This window comes from Fistularia commersonii, chromosome 31 (assembly GCF_037954325.1).
Source record: "Fistularia commersonii isolate RoL2024-O1a breed Wild chromosome 31, RoL_Fcom_v1.0, whole genome shotgun sequence".
Lineage (NCBI taxonomy): Eukaryota > Metazoa > Chordata > Actinopteri > Syngnathiformes > Fistulariidae > Fistularia > Fistularia commersonii.
Genome location: NC_141314.1, coordinates 11,247,058 through 11,269,242, shown reverse-complemented (window position 1 = coordinate 11,269,242; position 22,185 = coordinate 11,247,058). Strand labels below are relative to the sequence as shown.

The 22,185-nt window shown below is 50.2% G+C and overlaps 1 protein-coding gene across 4 annotated transcripts in view; it reads right to left on the bottom strand.

Moving 5' to 3' along the window:
* Positions 1-4,402: 4,402 nt before the first annotated feature.
* The window catches only part of tenm2a (teneurin transmembrane protein 2a), a 209,008-nt gene continuing 191,225 nt past the window's right edge, over positions 4,403-22,185 (bottom strand). For all 4 annotated transcript variants that reach the window (XM_086178654.1, XM_086178655.1, XM_086178657.1 and 1 more), the window contains 18 exons: positions 21,549-21,692; positions 18,008-18,257; positions 17,716-17,736; positions 17,355-17,584; positions 16,175-16,329; positions 15,767-15,868; positions 15,263-15,436; positions 14,392-15,035; positions 14,074-14,249; positions 9,699-9,934; positions 9,302-9,598; positions 8,571-9,128; positions 8,207-8,476; positions 7,680-8,090; positions 6,469-6,579; positions 5,995-6,262; positions 5,542-5,672; positions 4,403-5,427 (listed from right to left, as the gene is read on the bottom strand). In XM_086178654.1, coding sequence (XP_086034780.1) covers positions 4,690-5,427; positions 5,542-5,672; positions 5,995-6,262; positions 6,469-6,579; positions 7,680-8,090; positions 8,207-8,476; positions 8,571-9,128; positions 9,302-9,598; positions 9,699-9,934; positions 14,074-14,249; positions 14,392-15,035; positions 15,263-15,436; positions 15,767-15,868; positions 16,175-16,329; positions 17,355-17,584; positions 17,716-17,736; positions 18,008-18,257; positions 21,549-21,692 — 4,916 coding nt within the window. In that variant the 3' untranslated portion in view covers positions 4,403-4,689. The remainder of the gene's footprint in view (positions 5,428-5,541; positions 5,673-5,994; positions 6,263-6,468; positions 6,580-7,679; positions 8,091-8,206; positions 8,477-8,570; positions 9,129-9,301; positions 9,599-9,698; positions 9,935-14,073; positions 14,250-14,391; positions 15,036-15,262; positions 15,437-15,766; positions 15,869-16,174; positions 16,330-17,354; positions 17,585-17,715; positions 17,737-18,007; positions 18,258-21,548; positions 21,693-22,185) is intronic.

The window sequence follows — 22,185 nt, the reverse complement described above, 5'->3', positions numbered from 1 at the left end:
TGGAAACGTGTCAAATTGAGAAAACAATTGCTTATTCATATCATTTAGTGATTTCAAATGAAGGAGACGGAAAAAGTGGCGGCTTTTGTAATTAAAGGTGGTATTTATTTTTGTGTAAAAGCCTAATCAGACATTATCATACTTCTTAGGGGCATTTTAGCAGTTCTCTCTCCAAAAGGCAATAGAACGCGGTCTTGAAGAGGAACCTGATTCCACTGCAAACGTGTTCCTGTTTTAACAAACTGCAAAACGACTCACCCAGAAAATTGCAGTTTTGCTTCCAGATGATGTATCATTTCACAGCAAAACAGGATGTGTTGTCATGGAAACAACGATAAGAGAAGCTCCAGTTTCTGCAGAGGACACTTTCTTCCAACATCATCTACACCACTGATCTTAAACTCGGGGTCAAGGGGGTGCTGGAGCCTATCCCGGCGGTCATTGGGGGCCCGGATCGGTCCCTCGGAGGGCCACGTACAGAGACATCCAGCCTTTCACCCTCTCACTCTTGCGACACGGAGATCCGCGTCATGCAGAGACATGCACACCGAAGCAGCGCTCAGCTTTTAAGATGTCAATCTGCACTTTCAAATTTGCACATCCTGTGAGCACAACCGCTTACATTTCAATTTGCACTTTTTCTTTCAACTCGCACATCCTGTTCATACTGTTGACTGATTTGTTAAAACTGTTTTATTTGCACTGTTTACGCTTCTGCACTGTTTCCATTTCTTTTATTTTATTTTGTCAACCTATCTGGCTTCATTGTTGACGGTAAAGTAAATATTTCATTGTACTGGGACACACATTTCCAGACCAAAAACACCTTGAATCTTGAATCTACAACCATTCACTCTCTCATTCCCACAACATCGGGACCTGGCAGGTGCAGGTGCAGGTTCAGTTTCGTGGCAGGTGAGGCACCGAATCCTCCAGAGTCACATTCACTATTGTAAGAACTTAGAAATGTTCAATAAGCAGCGTGATAATTGCCTAATGGCGATGTTTCATATCCCATCAGCAAAAACACATATAGGGACATATTGAGCAGTGAAATGAAGTTTCTTTTCCAGCAGCAAGAGACAGCAGATAGAGCAAATGTGCATGTGTTCTGTACAATTGCTACTCTTGAAAACAAGTTGAAGTATACAGTGGCTCAAAACAATATTGCAATTTTGGCCCTACGTTAAACTTTTACTTGTTCCCAAAACTTTTAGATCCTGGCCCTTGAGTCAATTTCAGTACAGGTTGCTCATCAAGAGGATAGAAAGAAAAAAGAAGAGAATAATACACTTGGGTTCAATGTTGTGCTTACCTCAGTCTCTTCTAATTTTTTTTACAAATTTAAAAACCATTTGTGGTCTTACCTTTATTCGTTCATGCAGCCATCCTTCTCCACAAAAACCTCCGACACTTTGTCCATCTTTCATCTCGTAGTTTGCAGCAAACTTGCATCTCCTCCATCGGTTATTACCTTCTGTTCTCACTCAAAGTGAAAGTCCACTTTTAAGAAATATTAGCCCCGTTAGCTTAGTCCTAGCATCCTCCAGCCGGGAGCTCCCGCGAAAGGCAGCATAAAAGTAAACAAAGCTAGCGCACTTGGCTAGCTAGGTTAGGCTAGCGAACTTGACTAGCCAGGTTAAGCTAGCGCACTTGACGAGATAGGTTTAGCTAGCGCACTGGGCGAGCTAGGTTAAGCAAGCGCACTCGGCTGGCTAGGTTTAGCTAGCGCACTTGACGAGCTAGGTTAGGCTAGCGCATTTGACTTGCCAGATTTAGCTAGCACACTTTACGAGATAGGCTTAGCTAGCGCACTTGGCTAGCTAGGTTAGGCTAGTGCACTTGACGAGCTAGGTTAGGCTAGCGAACTTGACTAGCTAGGTTTAGCTAGCGCACTTGGCGGCTTGGAGAAGTCCGGCAGCGACGAGCGCCTGTCAGCTCACGTACGCCCCCTAGAGGCGCACCAGGGTACTGCACCCGCATCACCTCAGGCTTTTCCTCTGCAGCTTGTTACCATCATCACCTGCAGCCAGCACAAGTCTGTCACATACTTAGATGACAGACATTACCAAATGTTAAAAAACGATTGGAAGCATACAGAAAACACTTTAAACGGACACTTCTTTTCACAAATGCCTCACTGCACATGGAACTACTGCCATTTAAAGAGTACTCACCGTTGCACCTGCACTTTGTTGGTTGCACACCAAGCTGCCCTCAATGTTTTACTTGCATTGTCAACACCGTTGGTATTTATAATAATGCTTACACTACCGTTTTATTGTCAATACAAATACTTATCTTTTGGTTTTTTTATTGTTCTTAATGACAGACAAGGGTCGCCTTTGTATAATAGCCCATTATAGATTATTGTGTGTAAACCGTCTATTCTAGTTATGCAACAGACATGTAGCCATTCACTCATCTGGGCAATCGAGGCTCTCCATTGGACCTCCTGCATGTTTTTGGGCTGCGGTAGGAAACCAGAGTACGGGGGAGGAACCCGGCAACAGACACGGGACGAACATGGAGACTCCACACTGAAAGGGAATCCAACCAAGGACCTTCTCCCTGGGAAGCAGGCAGGCGAACCGCTGCACCGCCAGACACCTTCCTATTGGCTGCATTTCTGTGTAATCAATAATTTTTTTTCCCGTAAGAGCGTGAGGCGGAGACGTCCCGATCGATAAAATAATACTGAATAAAAAGCATCAGCCGCACATAAATGCACGTCACGTTCATTTCGAAGCAGAAAACGAGACGAGGGTGAACTACAAATCACTCGGGTCAAGTAAACAATGATGTTTTATTGATAAAGTTCTCAGAAGAGTCTCGTCTCAGTGACCGTATGAGCCATCCGTTGATAATACTGATTTGGTACAATATGACATCCAGCACGAGTCTCTTCACAGTGAGAGGGATCCATTACTGCTACTGCGATTGGGATCTAAAACAGAAACGCCTCTTCTTCCAAACCAACCAACGAACAAACCAACCAACGGAAAACAGTCAAAAAAACAACAAACTGGGCTTTGATACTGTAGATATCGAATATTAGAGTGCCACAAAACTCTAGAGTAGCAATACCAGCTAAAGATTTTGCACATTACAAGCCACTTCCTCTTAGAAATATAAAACTTGATATTCTGAACAATATTCTACTGTGCTGCATAAAGGTAGGTCTATACACTGTACATCGAAATATATTTCGAAAAACAGATTTCACAGTTTTAAAGACTTTATTTAAGTATAAACCTTTATTACATAAATTATTCTTTTTGAGAATGACTATTATTTGCCCTGGTAGCAAACTGAAATGAATTAAAAAAAAAAGAAAAAAAAAGAAAAACAAAGTCAACATCTCTTACATAGCTTACAAAAGAAAATAAACTCATACGTTAAAGTTCGTTTTTCGATAGAACTGGTGACTCATTCATGATTGTCATATAGTACTAAGAATAAATAAATTAAAAAAAAAAAAAGGAAAGGGAGTAACATAAATACTAAGGTAACCGGCCGTCTGGACTCTGTGAGCGGTGCGTCTGATCGTTCTGTACAGAAGTGCCTTGGTGAAAGTCTCACAATTCTACTGCGACTGAAACATACAAAACTACGGCATCTACAGTATTACGCAACATCCTGGGATTTAGTGTAGTCTGACACATATGTACGTAGTATGATTCTTTTCCCCCATTTCCAAAGAAACAATGCCGTGTGATGCCACTGTCCACAAATATAGCCGTTATTGTTTTTTTTTTTTTTGTTTTTTTTTATAATTTTCTTTAAAAAGTATCTCCTCCGGTCCATTAACAGCTCGGATTCGCTCGAGGATGCCATTAGTTTGTTCTGCTTGGTTGGATGTGCGATGCCTCGGCGGCAGAGGACAATGGGAGGCCTGAGACGGGGGGAGACGACTCGTGGTAGCGGACGACCTTGATGAACTGCCTGCGTCCGTCGCTGCTGATGACGTCCTCCTCTGACGTGTTGTGATGGCTGCACCCTGGAGTGGCTTTGTCCCCACTTTGGTCCTTTTACCTTCGGCGTTTAGTAAAGACAAACGACCGTCGCCGCGGTACGACTGCACGTCCAGCGTTCGCTGGAACACGAACGAAAAAAACGAAAACAAAAAAAAAACTCACCGTGGCCACCGGACTCGTTCCGTTTCGGCCCTCGTCCGCGAGGCTCGCGCCGCTTTTCGAGGAACCGAGACGAGACGGGAGTCTGGACAGAGGCGCGGATGTGGAGCGGCTGTCGCGGCCGCTCTCGGCGTGACCCAAAAAATATGGGTGAAAATATAACTTTTTTAAAAAGGGGATTCTTCTTATTCATTAAGCGACAGTTCTTAAAAGTTCTTCAGTGCTTTTTCAGTTGTTCAAAGTCTTTTTTAAGTCTGTTTTTCCAAAAAAAAAAAAAAAAAAGAAAAAAAAGAAAAAAAAAAAAGGTTTGAACTTTAAATTTTTTGCCTGTGGCAGTAAAGTTAACAATTATTTGTTTTCTGACAAGTCATTCTTTTTTTTTTTTCAAAGTCCCTGCAGCGTTCCGTAGGTGACCCCCATGTGTTGGTTTATTCTCCCGAGGGTTTTTTTTCTCCAGGGGAATCGGGTCGGGGAGGCCGGGTGGGGAAAGGGAACGGGACCGTCGGGGCGGCGAGGAAAAGAGTCTGCCTCTCTGGCGGACGCCAGAGGGCTGTTACCTCCTGCCCATCTCGTTCTGTCTGAGGAACTGGATGTTGTTGCTGCTGTCGGCCAGTTCCGGATACTGTTCCACCGGCAGCACATAGTAGCCGTCGTAACCCTGTACTCTGCCCGTGGTGAGGAGCTGCTGCCTCTCGCCCTCCGTCCACAGGCGACTGCCTCCCTTCCCGTCCCTGGCCCTCTGCTGTTCCTTAGCCCAGGCGCCCGCCAAGGCCCTCTGCCTGGCCAGCTCCAACAGTCTTACCTTTTCTTCATCCAGCACGTCCACGGCGAGCCCGTACCGAACGCTCAGCACGAACGACGGCACCGCGAACTCCACGGTGACCCCTCTCCTCGACCGGCCCGTCACTGTCACGTTGATGCCGCTCTCCAGTGATTTGCGGCCGTTTGTGAGGCCCAGGGCCAACAGGTCGCTGTCGGCCGAACCCACTTTCACAAAGTAGTGACAGTCCCTGCCGTCCTGGGTGTAATAGGTGCCTTCCAGATACTGGGCGCCGTTCAGCACCAGGGCCACTTTTCGGCTGTCGTCGCTGGCTAAGGCCGACACTCCGGCCACCACCCTGCCCTCCGTCAGCGCGAGCATGACGCCGCGACCTATGATGGGGGTGCTCGTACCGAACCAGTGGCCGGGCTTGTCCTTTCGTCTGCGGCGCTCCTTGTTGAGAAGACGGCCCTCCAAGGCCATGAAGGCCTGGTTGTGACGCTCCGCCGCCTGCTGCACGCCCGTGATGAGCTGTGCCGGGAGGACGAAAACGTTACTTCCAGAAAAACTCCCTAACTAAATTTGAAAGATTACACTAGATGTCACACAAAATCGGCTATTTTCCCCTCTCCCAGCAGAGCGTACCTGTCCGTTCTCGCAGTGCTGAGTGGCCTGCAGCTCGTACGGCGGCTCCACAAAGTAGAGCGAGTGTCGAGGGAACCCCGGAATTATGTTACTGAGCTGGAAGCCAAACATCACCAGCCAGCTCTTCACATCTACGGCAGCGGAAAGATAAAGTTACCTGCCTGAACGGCGACATCCGACACCGCGCTAAATCATTTTAACTTTGTTTGACAAAGTTATGACATTGCGTTGGCCTCGGAGTCACCGCCCGACCGCACGTGCTCTCTCTTTCGTAAAGCACTTCGGGGTGAGCGCGTGGACATTTCATTTAATGACAAGTTCATCCGCAGGCTAACGGCACACGCCGGGAGTCGCTAACTAGCCGGCTAGCTGCTTTCACCGCAGAGTGCCAAATTGCTTTGTTTCGATTTGTGTTTTTCACACTCGCCGTTTCCGTACGAAACCATCCTTTACCTGTGACATAATTTTTAACGTCCAGCATGTCGCTGAGGGGGTTGTTGTTCTTGAACATGTACAGGTTAAACGGAGAGGGATCTTTCCCAATCTTAGGCCAGATGCTGTAGTCAGGCGAGGTCCAGCGGCCGGCCAGGACGTCGTAGTCGCGCTGGGTGAAGTGGACCAGCTTGGTCAAGGGGTCGTAGAGGCCGCCGTGGAATCCGACCACCAGCTGGAACTCCGGGTTGGAGTCCAGATACACCTCCCCGTAGGCGGTGTACTGCACCTGGGTGACGCAAGCACAGGCGGACCGTCTGCGGGGGCTCTCGGATCTCCGTCCCATACAAAAGTCAGTAAACGGGATCATTTACAAGGGATTTATTGTCTCGCGGAAGAGCGCCATGTAAATCACGTTGTATTTATTTTTTCATCTCTTCGTTTTTCATCGGAAGGCAACCGTACCCTCGCGTGTGCATATCTACTGCGTGTTACCTGTTTGATCATTTGTCCGTTGCTGCTGAAGACAGCCAAGGGTGTACCGGTGTTGTCAGACGCTATGTAATATTCCTCTCCGCTGCTCACCTCCATGGCAAACAGATGGCCCTAAACACAAATATTCAGTTTTAATTTCATTCTGATTATGCGCCTGGGTTCGGAGTACTACTACTACTACTACTACTATTAGTACTAGTCCACATATTACTTTATCTTCCGGACTATTGAGCGCACCTGAATATCAGCCGCACAAAAATAACGTGTACGTGTACATATATAGGCCGCAATTGTCTGTAAGCCGCAGGCGTCCACCTTGTAACATGAGATATTTACAAGAAAACTTTTTTTTTTACTTTTAATTAAACACAAACTGGTACAGTGCCTGTCACACAAATAAATAAGACAAGGAAAAGTCCATTTACTATCCCCGCTTTTACTCCAGCTGATGGCTATTTCCGTCTTCCCGCTGCGCACGAAAACCGTTCGAGCCGTCTTATTCGCCGTCGGAAATGAACGGCCTCAGAATATCACGGTCCGATGCAAACAGGCTAAATGCGTTAGCGCCGTGAAGCTCGTTCGCCCCAAAAAATCCATCCATTATCCGCGCCGTTGTTTAAGCCGCAGTATTCAACGTGCGTGCACGGCCAGGTGTAGAATATTGTCTACAACAGAGGTGGGCAATTATTTTGGCTGGTGGGCCACATTTCTTATTTAATTTTTAAAAGGGGTCCAACTAGGTATCATGTAAATTGAAAAAAATTGATATTGCAAGTGAAATATTTGAATTTTTTGGCATTTTATTTCAACTTTAGAATAATTAACGATCATAAAAATGTACCGACATTATTTTGTATGTAATAATCCATACAAAATTAAACAAAAGGAAGAAAATAATTCTAAATTCGATATTGATTCAAAATACTTGTTAAAATATTGAAAAGAAAAAAAAAGTTTGGCGGGCTGGATAAAAAAGCAAAAATGGGCTGGATGTGGCCCGCAGGCCGTAAAATGCAAAAAGGAAAAACAAAAGGAAAAACCAAGGAGTTTCTAAGTTAAGTATTGACTGAAACTTATGAAGATTTATTAAACTATTTAAAGAAAATAGTTTGGCGGGACGGATAAAAAACCAAAACGGGCCATAAAATGCCCAGGTCTGGTCTACAAGATACATACGGCGTGCTGACAGAGCTCCGATCCACCTGACCTACCTGCAGGTCGTAGTAGAGCGATGAGATTTCCGAGCTGGAGTGGTTAAAGATGTGCGTGACCCTGGTCGGGTGGTTGAGATCGGCGTAGAAGAACTGCAGGTGCTGCCCCAGGCTGTTCCTGGTGGAAACCCTGCGGCCCAGTCCGTCATAGTGGTACACCACGCTCCAACCGCTGGGGCCTCGGTTGTAGGCCCTCAGGAGCTGGCCCTTGGAGTTATAGTCGAACACGTCCGAGCCACGCTGGCTGAGGTAGCCGTCTTCGTCGAGACGGTACTGGACGTCTCCCAGGCGCGTGATGCGATCGCGCAGGTCGTAACGAAGCGGCAGAATCCTGGCGCTGTTGCCGGGATTCAGCAGATGCAGATTGCCATTTAGGTCGTAGCTGTAGCGCCAGGTAGACCAGTCGTTCACCTGAGAAATCGATAACACGGGAGCGAGAGTCGCAAGAGTTATATTCATCACTTCGGCTTGGACGGATCTGACAGCGAATACAAAACCGCACTTGAGCAGTCTTGCGGAATAGTCACCTTGACCCCGCTGAGCTGTCCGTCTCCATCATAATCATAGCGATACTGAGTGGTGTTGGCGTACGGCCCGATTTTGAGCTCTCTCTTCACCACCCGCCCCATGCTGTCGTACTGCACCGTCATCCAGTACATGAGCGAGCGGAAGATCTCGTACTGGACCTCCTTGATGCGACCGTGGGTGTCGAAATGCTTGCTCAGCGTCATCACGGCGGTGGTGATGATCTGATTGATGTCGTAATAAATCACCCCGAACTTTCCGAAGTGCTCCACCTACGAGACGGACGGAAAGGTTCAGAGGGGGAAAGCCGAGATCCGCGTTTGAGCTACGTCGATGCGCGCGCGCCGGCTCGAAAAATGGACGCACCTTGCCGGAGATCTCGTCGTATCTGTAGAGGTCGACGGGCAGCGGCGTCTCGCTGATGACCGGCTTCATGCTGGCTATGCGGAAACTGTTGTCGTGGTAGGTGTAGTCGAACCTGGCGTTGACCATCCCTTCCTCACTGAAGCGGTAGATCTGCTTGTCGATGAGCGGACCCATTTTCCGATAGCGGATGGTGCAAGAAAAGCCCCCGCTCTGGAGGTTGACCATCTTCAGGACACCGGCCGTCTCGTCGTAGCCGAAGGTGACGGCGGTGCTGTCGTACACGATCTCTGACAACTTGGCCAGCTTGCCGTACTTGTAGAGGACGCGGCGGCCGGTGCCCAGGTAGTGTACGGCCTGGGGCCGGCCGTCTTCGTTGAAGTCGTGGATGATGGAAGCGTTGCTCTCCGGAGGGTTGTAAGTGTTGCGAATGAAGCCGATGGAGACGTGCGTGAACATGGTGTGGCGGGCCACGCTGGGCATGGTGACGGCCGTGACCCGGCCCGAGACGTCGAACTCAAAGACGTACTGTCTCTGGCTCTGCAGCAGGAGCACCATGGACTGCAGACAGAAGACACCGTACCATCGAAGCATTGCAAATACGTGACGTAGTTTACATGAAACGCACGCTATTTCGCTCCGTTCTGCCATCCCGGCGGCGTCCCGATGTACGCGCCTCTCCGCGCAACACTCGGTTTGGAGATTAAAAGGGTAGCGACGGGAAATGCACTCACTTTGTCCAGGTAACTGTAGCTCCACACCTTCCCGTCCACAAAAGAACGAGACAGGATGCGTCCCTGCGGGTCAAACTCGGTCCTCTCGCTCATGCTGCCCCTCTGGAGACCGACCAGATGCCCGGTGGCAGAATAGGACACGTTGACCACCGCCAGGCTGCTGCTGGGTAGCCACATGGCCGGCCGGCCCTGAGCGTCGTACATGATGCGCAGGGTGAACTTGCGGTGATCGTCGTAGATCTTCTCCGTTCGGGTGTTGCGGTCAAAGTCGATGGAGAGGAGGTTGCGTCCGTGAGCCTGAGGAGAACGATCCGGTGTTTTCGCACGGGGAGACGTCTCAAACGCTCACGGAAGATATTTTAAGAGAAATCTGAATTTGAACAGCTGGTCGACGTACCCTCAGCTTCCTGCCGAACACGGTGACCTTGCCTTTGGTCTGCTCCTTGCGCAGACGCCACTCGATGGAGTTGAGGCCGTTGTCGGTGGGCAGCGTGATGTTCCTCCGGCCGATGGTGGGGCTGACGGAGCCCGCCAGAATGTGGGGCTCCGTGTGGAAGCTGATGCCCATCCCGTTGGCGTACATCACCCTCAGGGTCCCGTTGTTGCACAGCTGGTAGGTGTTTCTCACTTGATCTTTGGGGGAAGGTAAGAACAGACGTCGGCGAAGCAAAAAGGCAGAGGCAGAAGAACAGCTCCTGCCTCTTTTCTGCTCAAATCACTTTCAGAACCCAGTAAATCTGTTATCTATAAATTTGACTGGGATTAGATGGAGCCCGGGAGAAAGTATTGACTTCCCCCTCCGGTACACAGAAAATCCAATTTGCAGCGAATCCCATATTTAGAAAGCTTATATTTCAAGTTACCTAAACGTAAACCGCCACGCGGCATAACGGATAATAAAGGAGAAGAAAATCAGTAAGAGATGCTCTCTGCTTCCCGTCCCCGTGTGCTTTTATTCCAACAGAAAAAACGTAAGTCTTGCACAAAAGGAATCGACGGCGGCGGGTCAGAGGAGGACTCGGGTCGCAGAAGATGAACGGAAACTTCCGTGACGCCGAACCTGGTGAATCTAAGGGCGGGTGGCGCTAGGCGAGCCACCAGATAAGCGTACCGGCCTCGTCAGCCGAGGGTTTAATCACGATGCGCTCCTTTCACTCCTCCTGTCCTGCTGCACTCTTTTCCCTTTATCATTACTCAGGTTTCCGGGGGGCCGGGCTGGATCTACTGCTGTGTCTCGCCAGGCGTCCATCAATGCTGTTTCTCTCTAGTAATCATAATTTATCATTTATCCTTTATCAATCCCTCGTGGGGGATTCGTTCTCTGCAACCACGAGCAGTGGGCTGCTAGGAGAGCAGTTTAGGGGTTTACGTCTCGCTCAACAACACTTTGACACAAGTGGAGTCGGGAATCCAACCAGGAACGTTTGGGTCCAAAGATGGTTGTTGGGCCTCCGGTGCCGCGCCGCCGCCAACATGACTATGAATATTACCAATATCAACGCATCTGTAACATCATTTCTAACTGTTAGCACAAGCGGTTTTAGCGGTAATAGATGAGAGGAACTCGGGTGGAACGGTGAGGCTACAAGGAGTGGAGATCAAGAAGCTGGAGGATTTCAGGTACTTGGGGTCAACGGTCCAGAGCGTAGGAGAGTGTGGAAAAGAGGTGAAGAGACGGTCCAAGCAGGTTGGAACGGGTGGAGAAAAGTGTCAGGGGTACCAGGAGATAGAAGACTATCAGCCAGAAGGAAAGGAAAGGTGTACAAGACAGTGGTGAGACCAGCGATGATGTTTGGACTAGAAACTGTTCCAATGACCAAAAGACAGCAGGCAGAACTAGAGGTTGCAGAGATGAAGATGTTGAGGTTCTCTTTGGGAGTGACCAGGATGGAGAGGATCAGGAATGAGTCTATCAGAGGAACAGCACATGTTAGATGTTTTGGAGAGAAGGTCAGAGAAGCCAGACTGAGATGGTTGGGTCATGGACAGAGGAGGGAGAGAGAATATATTGGTAGACGGATGCTGGAAGTGGAGCTGCCAGGCAAGAGGTCTGGAGGAAGACCAAAGAGAAGATTTATGGACGTCGTGAGAGAAGATATGAAGGTAGTTGGTGTGAGAGAGGAGGATCCAGAGAATAGGGTTAGATGGAGAAAGTTGACTCGCTGTGGCGACACCTGAAGGGAAAAGCCAAAAGAAGAAGAAGAAGAAGAAGACTGTTAGCGTCTCACCCCTCCGACCCGACTGACGTCCTCTCTCTTTCTGTGACGCTCTGTCCCTCCGTGGGCGGTCGAGGCAGAAGGCCAGAGTGTGTTTGCTTTCATTAGATCCCCTAAAAGCGTGTGTTCTGGACCCGCTCTGCACGGCGAGCGTCACCAGACAACTCTGTTTGGATTCGGGGCTAAATAAATGAATCGTGACCGGGCTTGACGGCAAAGTCGAAGCCGACGCGCACAAAGGTTTATCCGAACGCTTAAACACCGCGATCTGATAGGAGGCCCCTTCTCTCGATAAGTCGACGGGCCGTGTCGTACGTATGACCGGTCCCAGCCGGGTCTTAACACCGTCCAATGTTCTAAATCCAAACCGAAGTCCCGCTACGACGGCACGTCTCTCCCGTTTAACGAATCGCCGGCGAACACGAGGCCGGAGGCGGATCGGGCCGGGCCTGACGCCGAGGCGGGATCTGTTGTCGGCCGTCTTAATCACGGCGCCGCCGCGGAAAGTGAGATAAAATCTTGTTCGGTTCAGAAATCTGCAAAAGGTGGGGGGGCGGGGATAAGACGCCGCCTCCCTTTGAAGCCCCTCTATAAATGACAGTAATCCATAAGGCCAATTTGTAATAAAGCTCCAGGCGCATTCTAACAATGCCTCAAACAGACAATTGAAGCCTTTTCCATTGACTTGGCAGCAAAAGCCTTTGGATAAATCTTCCCCGCGCCATCCATCTGAACAACCTCAAATGAAAGAGAGAAGGGAAGAAAGTGCGAGAGGGAGGGAGAGGAATGAGACCTTGAGGGCCGGGGAGGATTCACTGTGCAGGAGTTAATGAAGAGAAGGAGAAAGCGCCGAGGAGAGGGAGTTGGTTAAGTGAGTATGTCAGCTGAGGGCTGTGCCGGAGCCTCACACAGTGTGGCGGAAACCTTAAATGACTCACAGCGCCGTGAACAACTCTGACTCCCGAAACACAGGTGGATCCCGGAGCGCGGCCACGTGGCGTCCCCGAGGCCCCCGCGCTCGCAGGCCGCCGCTAACATTAACACATCCGTCGGACCATTTACCCCGGCCGGAGGACGACGGATGTTCTCCGTCTCCGACCTTTCTAAAGTGATCAAATACGCTAAGGGATCATGGGAAGGGGCTCTGAGCTGTATTTGTATGTGTCTGCCCGGGTGTGTTTGTGTGTGTGTGTGTGTGTGTGTGTCTGCGGACAAAGCTCCAGGGATAAGACGGATTCACTTCACATGAGTTAATGAATTTCACCGTGATGATTTTCAAAAGGAGGATGATCCCAGCTGGGATTAACAACTATATATTGGTAATTTTACTCCATGTGAGCGGAAGGAGGGGGTTGATGCTGGTAGGAAGGAAGGAAAATAATATCCAAGAGCATTTAAAGACACAAATTACAAGATGTTCAGCCGGAGCCAGCAGGCAGATGCATAGTCACCCATGGAGAGTGAATGTTCTCATCACGCATCTCATCCGGCCGGCATCGTCACATTAACGGACTCTGACCGTCTATCTATTTGTTCTTGGGAGGAAACGGGATTAAAGAATGACTATTATGACAAATAAGTGATTCGCTGATTGTCTATAACGCTTGTCCGGCGCTCCAGGACGGCGGCAGCGCCCAGCTGACGTGGTGCAAGAGGCCGAGTTCATCCTGGACCGCCGGATCACGGGGCTGCACGGAGACGTGCAACCGTTCGCCCTTTTATTCAAGAACTATTCACTCTTTCACATCCGGCTGTTCACCCCCTCATTCACACCTCCGACCAGCTTCTTAAACTTGCAGCAGATACTGAACGCCGCTACTTTCATAGCAGCGTTCACCTCATTGGAAAAATAAAATGTGATTTTTTTCCAGTGAAAAAAGATAAACAAAAGTCTGGTTACCGGAACCACGGCCAGGAAGTATTTATGGGTGGGATTGTTACTGAAAGGAGAGATTTTGATTCCCCATTTTTTTCCAAATGAACCGTGCATCAACATCACCAGCAAAATGATTTTCACACAAAAACAGTTACTGTTTTTGAAGCTACTCCTGTCACGTGCCGTTGTACATGAGAATCCATACTGTACGTACTCGTCCGGTCGCTTTATTTTACGCTCGACACAATCAGTACGAAGGGTTTGAAATATTACGAAAGAAATCAGGCGACGTTCCGTCACCGCAGTCACAAGTTGACCACCGAGCGCACCAAAGTCGGCTAAGCTACGTCGCTACGTACCTGCAGCCGGTGACGACCGAGCGCCAATTCCACGATTCGGGTGTGTGTCTCGGCCTCGGCCGACTCACCGAATCCTCGGGGTTCGATCGAACCCAGGTTGAGAACTACTGCCTTAGGCAATTGAGGGTATCCAAATGAACCTATTCCGTGTTTGCGGGAGGAAATGGGAAACTCCACAAAAAAGGTCCCCTGCCGGAATCAAGCCGGAGACCTTCTCACCACGAGGTGAAGCGCCGCCGTCATGACAACCATGAAATCCGGAGTAATATTATTTAAAGGAAGCCTGCGACATCTCACTAACAGAAGACCGGCCAGTAATACCTTGCACCACCGTGTAGGAGGCCTCCACCGAGGACAGGTTGGTGATGACGGTGACGTCGTCGTCTCTGCTGGAGCTCTCGATGTCAATGTTGATGGAGCGTTCGATCTCACGGTGGAGGCTTGTCACCATGCCGGTGGGGTAAGTCACGTTGGTCAGGCGGCCCTCGCTGTCATATCTGGAGGACGAAATGAATTATAGAAATGTGACACGGCCATCTTTGAGGACGTCTGTAGTTTTGAAACCAATCAGTAGGGGGCAGCAGAACGCTGCGCGCCGCATTAGAACAAACACACACCGTTGCGATCGCACACACTCACTGGTAAAATGTGGTCCATCCAGTCTCGTCGGCTTTGGTGGCCAGGAGTCCCGTGTTGCCGCTGTAGCCCATCAGGGCCACCTCCTGGCCCAGCGCCGACACGCTGCGCAGCCCCCCGGTGGGGTCCAGTCCCAGGGTCACCACCTGATTCTCGGGCAGAAGCACCAGTCGGAGCAGGCCGGCTCCTCCGCCCTGGCCCAGGCCTTCCCTCCGCACCTTGACCGTGTTGTTGCAGTTGTCCATCAGACTGGTCAGCTCTCCGTTGGGGCTGTAGGTGAAGTTGTAAAGCGGCTCTCCGGTCACCAGGCTAACGGTCTGGATATGGAGACCTTCTCCGTTGAAGACGTAGAGTTCTTGTTCCCTCGGCGACGCCACCTCGTACTGCGCCCCCCCGGACCCTCCGTAACCGACGCTGGAGACGGCGGGGCCGGGCCGATTGGCTCGCACCGCCCTGATGCGGATGTTGTTCAGGTCGGCGATGAAGAGCGTCCCGTCGGGAGACACGGCCAGGGAGGTCGGGGAGTTCAAACCGGCGTCCGGGGCGTAGCCGTCGTCGCCGTAGAAGCAATTGCAGTTAACGTCGTTCTTGCAGTCGCAGTCGGAGGCGGCGCCCGCCAGCAGAGAGATCTCCCCGTTTGTGCTCACCTGAGGGAAAAGGCACGGACGGAAACCAATGACGGAACGAAGGCGATCTTTAGCTGAAACTAAATTAAAAAACAAGAGCGCGGGCAGAGGGAGGGGGGCCGCAACGAGCGTCTTCAGATGACTCATCCAATTTATCTATTCATTTATTTTTCACTCACCCAGAGGACATTCATTCCCAAATAAGCGGAATCAAAATGAGCCGCGAGCAGTTTGCCTCCGTCTCTCACCTGTCGAACTCGGTTAATCTTTTTCTCGTCCGTCTCCGCGATGTAGAGGATGCCGGTGTGCGACAGGGTGATGGCGGTGGCGCTCTCCAGGGCGGCGTGGATGGCCAACTTGCTGAGGCTGTAGTCGATGCCCGGTACTTGGCAGTGCATGGGCCGACCGGCGATGATGCTAACCTGGGAGCCAGAGAAGACGACGCTCAAGAAACAGAGCGGCTGTAGCTCCGCAGATCGACGGCTAGGCTAGCAGAAGGCCCTCCCACAAATATGGTGCCTCGCAAAACTTTCGGTGATAAAGAAAGAGTGCGGAAAGTAGAATACTGTTGCGGTTAATTACCCGCGCGGCAACGCTTAGCATAGCGGCCTACACTCCTAAATTGGCTCCGGGAAGCTTAATTGGAACCAAATCATGTCGATGCCTTTGTGCGTGTGTGAGTGTGTGTGTGTGAGTGTGTGCGTGTGAGTGAGTGAGTGAGCGTTTGTCCACACCGAGAGCTCGGTACGAACCTGGTGGTTCTCAGTGATGCGTAGGATGACGTTGTTTTCCAAGACGTACAAGGAGTTGTCCATGGGGTTCACCGCCAGGTCGGTCGGCCACTCGAGGCGCACCTGGGAGGCAAATAAATGCGGCGTACGTGAGACGCTTTCTTCTCGCCGACGCGGGCGACTTGAGAGCACGCCAAGGTTTAGAGAAGTCTTCCCCTCAATCTTTTAAGTGACTGTAGTCCTCGCTCTCGTTGGGTCCATTCATTTACCCATAGACTCTTTAAAGCTTCCTAAATCAGCTTCTCCCTGACCCCTCGGCTGGCTGCCGTCCACACAATTGTTATACCTCAGCACTCACAAAGCTGTTAGATCATTATCTGTCATGCTGTCAGCCGCCGTCTCCTCCTCACCCGAGCGTAACGGCCCTACCTGGCTGACGTCCATGCTGGTGTCACAGCTTAGCGGCCGTACGGCGGTCAGATCGTTGGCTCCCAGGAGGGTGGAGATGATGCCATTCTGGTCCACCTTGCGGATCATGGTGGCGTCCACAAAGTACATCAGGCCGTTTTTATCCACTGCGATACCTTGGAAAGAAAGAAAGCGGAGATGAGACGGTGACTCATAAGTCATGGCGACGCAGGCGTCCCGAAGACATCTCCAGTCAATTCGAGTTCACGCTTTGGTCCCGCAGACGAACGGGAGCGGAGCCGACAGATGAATTACCCGACGCTTCCTGGAAAGAAATGACGGAGCCGCTGTGAACTGTGGAAATGTTGGTTTTCGGGGCGACTTGTTGGGGGGGGGCGGGGGGGGGGCTGAGAGCTGATGCGGCCCCTGGAGGACAATCGCCGACTGCTGGAATATCTTACACAAAAGCGACTTTCTTTGGAAAGCGGCGTGCGATTTTTTTTTTGCACTCCGCTTTCCACCTCTGCGACCCCCTCCTGCGCTTATTGTCTTTTTGTTTACAAATGCCGCGGCGTCGGTCTCGCCGGGAGCAGGCGCGCAGACAGGTGTGTTTGTTCCGGGCAACTGTGCCCCGAAATAACTTCTGGGTGTGTCGAGATTGGCACCAACAGATGGAGGATCCGGCGAAGGGCACTCCATAAGCGACACAGACAAAGTAAGAGGCGGAAAAAAGGGTCGCGCGAGCGTCGACTGACTATCTGTGTCACGTAAAAGGGAAGCGGCGTCTCCTTCTCTTCTGTCTGTCTGCGGCAAACACGACGTTTCCTCTCTCGCGTGAACCTGCAGCCGTGCCACAGATAGAAAATGTGACAGCTCGACACACTTGACAGTTTGGTGTCACCGTGTTCGGAGATCCAATAACGGGGCAAAAAATACTTGCGTTAATTAAGGCTAACATTAACCTGATTAAAAGCTCCGATTAATAGCGAGATGAACGCGCGGAAAATAACCCGGGAGCCACCGGAGTCGAGGCGATCGGAGGTTTTTCTGGCTCAGCACGGCCTCTTTGAAAGGGTGGAAATAATGAAAACCATCTGCGCCAGTTAGCGCCATTCATCATCTGATTACGGCGCGACCGAAGGATCGCGAACGAGTCGTCCCGGCGATCCCGCCGCTCTCGTGGAGCTTCTCGGCGGCTCACCTTTGGGGCTCATCAGCGTGGCCTCCGTGGCTTTCCCGCCGTCGCCGCAGCGCTCGTCGAAGGGAAGGCACTGCTCTCCGGTGCCGGCCACGACCTCGGCGTTGTCCGACAGCAGCCGTCCGCCGTTCAAGGAGCGAACGCGGTAGATCCTCCGGGAGTTGGTGTCCGAGATAAACAAAGCTCCGGATACCGGATCCACGGCCAGGAAGTATTTATGGGTGGGATTGTTACTGAAAGGAGAGACACCGTTTTGAGGACTCCTTCGATTTGATTTGGCCACCTCAGAAGGCCGCGGGGGATTTCTGCATTTTCGCCGGAATGTGTAATTAAGACTCGGGTGTCTGCTTCACTGGCGGCTTACCTGTGTCTGAAATCTTTGTTCCTTGGAGGGAGCAGGTGAGATAAAGCACAGCAAAACAAATGTTAATTCACAGGGTCTGCTGAGAGCGACCTGCAGACAGACACGCAACGCTGGGTGTGATGTGCACACAAACATATCGCCGCAGATAAAAACGCCTCGGAGAAACTCTATCTAATATTGTTTGGTCTCGGGCTCCAGCCCCCTCCAATCATCTGCACTTCACCGATCGCTACGTTTGCACATCAACTCACATTTCCAAACGTCCGTCCGCGTGACTTCTCTGATGCTTTACCTTAACTCCAGGATGCCCGTGGTGTTCATGGAGGGGTACACCCTGCGCACAAAGTTGAGGTCCCCCACGTAAAGGCTGCCGTCGACGCCCATCGCCAAGGCGACGGGAGCGAGCAGCTTGTTCCCGTCGGCCAGGCCGTTGCAGCTGGGGCAGGAGATGCTGCGCCGGCGGCCGTTCCCCATGACGCTGGTGATGACCGGAGGCTGCTCCGTCACAAAGACGTTCTCGCCACTTCCCTTGTGAACGATGCCTGTGCAGACGGAGGCAGAAAAGGGCTTCACTCACACCGTCCGGTACACTTACGGGGAATTCTACACAGTCTGAGCATACCGACATGTCCTGTTCACAGGCTATTATTGTATCGTGCTAATAATCATGATAAATATATTTATAGGGCGCTTTTCCTCCGCAGGGCTGCACAAATGAGAGGAGAACAGGGTAGATCACACATCCGTTCATTGGTTCATCCAGCGAGGGTCGTGGTGAGGCTTCTGATGCAGTGTTTCCCGACCGCTGCGCCGCGGAAAAATGCCCGCTTTCACCCGATTGGTCCAAAAATGATTTATTCCAGGCACACAATGTGTCTTGGTTCGTCTGAGTATGTGGGCAGCATGCAGAGACTGGCGGCACGATGAAACGCTCTTCCGCTAGGTGACGACGGGTCGTGAATGAACCCGAGTGTCGACCTTAAACGGCGGAGGAATTAGCGCCGCTTCCGCTGAGACGCCGCGGAGAAATGTTTGAATGGAAAAGGTGCGTCGTGACCCAGATGAAGGCCCGACGATGAGTGACGGTCAGAAGGAAGTGACAAAGGTGAGCTCAAGACAGTACAATGAAAGTGAGATTGCGTTTCCTCAGTTCCTGCAAGAATATCAGCGTCGTGTTCAAGCAAACAGGGCCAGATTTCACACCGAGGAAGTAAATTCAGACTCCAGTTTCATCCTGTTTCATCAAAAAAGCTTTTTGACATATTTATTTTGTGGTGTGCCGTGTGATTTTTGAAATGTAAAATAGGTGCCGTGGCTCAAAAAAGGTTGGGAAACACTGTTTTAATGAACCTCCTGGCTCCTGACATCAAGCAGGTTCAGCTTGACGCCGGGAGCAGACTGTTGAACGCCCTGCTTTCGAAGCCATCGACTGTTTTATAGGTGGGAAGCGACACCTTGGACTCTGTTCTCGCCCCAAAAGGAGGCCGGTGGAGAGAGAGGCCGGCGCTGGAGTCACAAGTTCAAATGAACTTTAAGGACTAGAATCCAGGCTGAACTTCTGGACAGTTTGCAGGCCTTAAAGGGCCATACAGGATGCAGGCGCCACCTCACCAACGCCACTGTCTTAGAGTCTTTTGAGTGATTTATGATAAAAATGTGGTGGCCTGCACCGGGAAACAGAGGATTACAGCTGGGCTGGACATGTCACACACACATACACACACACACACACACACACACACACACACATGAACGTTGGCATTCAAACAACAGCGTTCGCTCTGTAAAATCCTCCACTGTGTTCAAACCATCTGAAAATGCAACGAATGAAAGGGAAATTAGTCACTTTCAAATAAAACGTGTGGAGCGCGACATGCCAGGTGAACAGAAAACAACTAAAAATCACAAAGAAATACATGAAATAAGCATGAAATAACTGAAAACGATATCAATAATGGCCTGAAAAACCAGCAGGGTATTCCCACAAATCTGCAACAAATGGAAAAATAAAACCCAGCAGGAAATGACCTAAAAATCAGAAAGAAATCCCCCTAAAAATTAGCAAAGCCATGACCTAGAAACACAAGACATCAGTGAGCAGTGACAGAAAATGGACATTTTCTTTTTAATGTCTAAATATTCATTCGTTCATTCACTCATCGCGTGAGCCTGCACTCGGGGTCTCTAAATACTGAAACCAGAAAATTAATAAAGACGGTTTGCTGTCGTCTGAACCCAAGCCGAAGTCAAGAAGCTTCTTGGTTCTTCTCTTACGTCTAAATATGTACCGGTAAAGACAAACTGACCTCTGGAAGCTGAAAATGACTTATTTAAACGCTTTTAAAACATGTATTCAGGTGTTGGACAGGAGATCCAGGCAGTGGCATCACCGCAGCCTCCCAACTAAATATAATCCATTCAACTTTGATCACCTAGTTGCCTTCTCAGACCTTCGTTTGACTTTCCAAATTATTCACGAGGGCCGCCCGTCCTCCGGCGCCGACCTTTGTGCAGGCCCGCTCTAGATCCGGAACCGGAGCCCGGAGGTCCGGGTCCAGAGGGGACTGCGATGCCGCCTCTGCTCTGACTGCCCTGTCCTTCAGAGCCGCTAAAGACTGGAACAAGCTCCCCGCTCGCATGGAAACATCAGAAAGTGCATTATCTTTTACTGCAAAGTAAAGAAATGGATTTTGAGCGCAGCCTGGTGATACCGCCTGCAGGACCCGATGCTACGGTTTTAACTTCGACAATCAATGTTTTATGTGCTGCCCGGAGCTGCGTGTCGGCCGGGAGGGTTCATCTACCGCCATCGCCGAGTGTCTATGAGCCGTGCAGACGGAGGACCACAACTCGCACATGTTCAATTATATCCGTGCACCTACATGTTGAGCGCACGTGTACAGCGATCCCTTACGAGACTAATTTCATTTGTTACGGAAGCTGATTTTTTTCGTATCTTAAATGAATTTTCTCCATTTAAAATCACAGAAAACAAACGTTCACATCCATGTGCTCGTGTATGGATGTCCGTTTTTGGTGACATGATAGCGACACCCTTGGAAGGCTTCATAGATCCGTGATAGATTCCTTTTGCTTCAGGATGCTACATGCACTGCCATCATGTTCAGGTGCGCCACCTTTGTGCTTCGCTTTTATCGTGTGCTTCATTTCCATAGAAAGCATTATAGGAATAGGAATAGGAATAGGAATAGGAATAGGAATAGGAATAGGAAAACCACAGCAGATATGTGTACTGGACCGACAACCCGGACCGAGTGTCCGAGGGACGCTGGTAGATTCAGAAGATGCGACGGCGTCATGAAGCGTATTCCGGTTTCGGTAGCTCGCTTTGTGCGAATTTCGATTTTTTGATTTTCTCTCTCTTGTATTTGTATCATGATTTTTGGGATAAAATTTGGTCGAATCGTATAAGAAAAAATTGTCAATAAAGTGACTGGTGTCCGAAGGGGACACAGGACTTTGCTAGTCCTGTATGGGTGCTATATGGACTTAGTACTGCCTTTACAAAAACCTTGTATTCTATATTTATACTCCTGTAAATTCGGGGACAAACGGATAGAAATTAGCTTTAGCTAAATGTGCTCTAAAAGCACAAAAGCAACTCTCCCCCGCATGTGGGATTCGTGTTTTTGCACACTCTCCCCTGACAAATAAGCTCGGTACAATGTAATGAAAAATAATTCTTGCACTCTATTAGTACATTTCGGAAGCGGCCGATTCAACGCCGAGCGCTTTTCAAAAGACCCTCGCTCTCCTGACGCTTCTTCTTGAGGGAGCACGTTCATGACATTTTCCTGCGATTGCATTTGTACCATTGCGCGTGTTCAGTATGTGGTGCTTGTCCAGCGACCAGCCGCCCAGATTGGTGGGATCCAGTTCATAGCCCTGCAGCACCGCCGTCCTCTTCTCCCACAGAATGAGACTGGCGCAGGACTCGTACTCATAACCCACCGACACTGCAGGTTGGACAAGTTCAGAAGAAAACGAACACAGTTGGGTTACATGCGGAACGACGGTGAAAATACAGAAAGTTTCAAAGATCGTCGATGTTGTGAGACATGCGACGCTCAGAGAAGCTAGTTAGCACCTGCCGGTATGTACCATAACACCTGGCTAACACGCTCAGAAATGTACAACCCTGCTAATTGGAGAAATTGTCTGGAGAACCTTTAAGCCCGGAGGCCACGCGCGGGTTGCCAGGATTGAAACCTCCGGCACAAAAAAAAAAAACCAAACGTCTTTTTCCGGCGAATAAAGAGAAAAAGTTGGGATTTGCGATCGGACCGTTCCTCCGAATGCACGTTTCCCGTCCACATCTGCCCGTTTGCGCCGGGCGCCGGCGTAGCGGGTTCAGCGCTAACAATAATGCAATGCGGCCGCATCTGTATCCCCGGTAAGCAGAAAACATAACCCGGTAAGTGGAAAATATAGATGTTCCTCTGCCGCTCG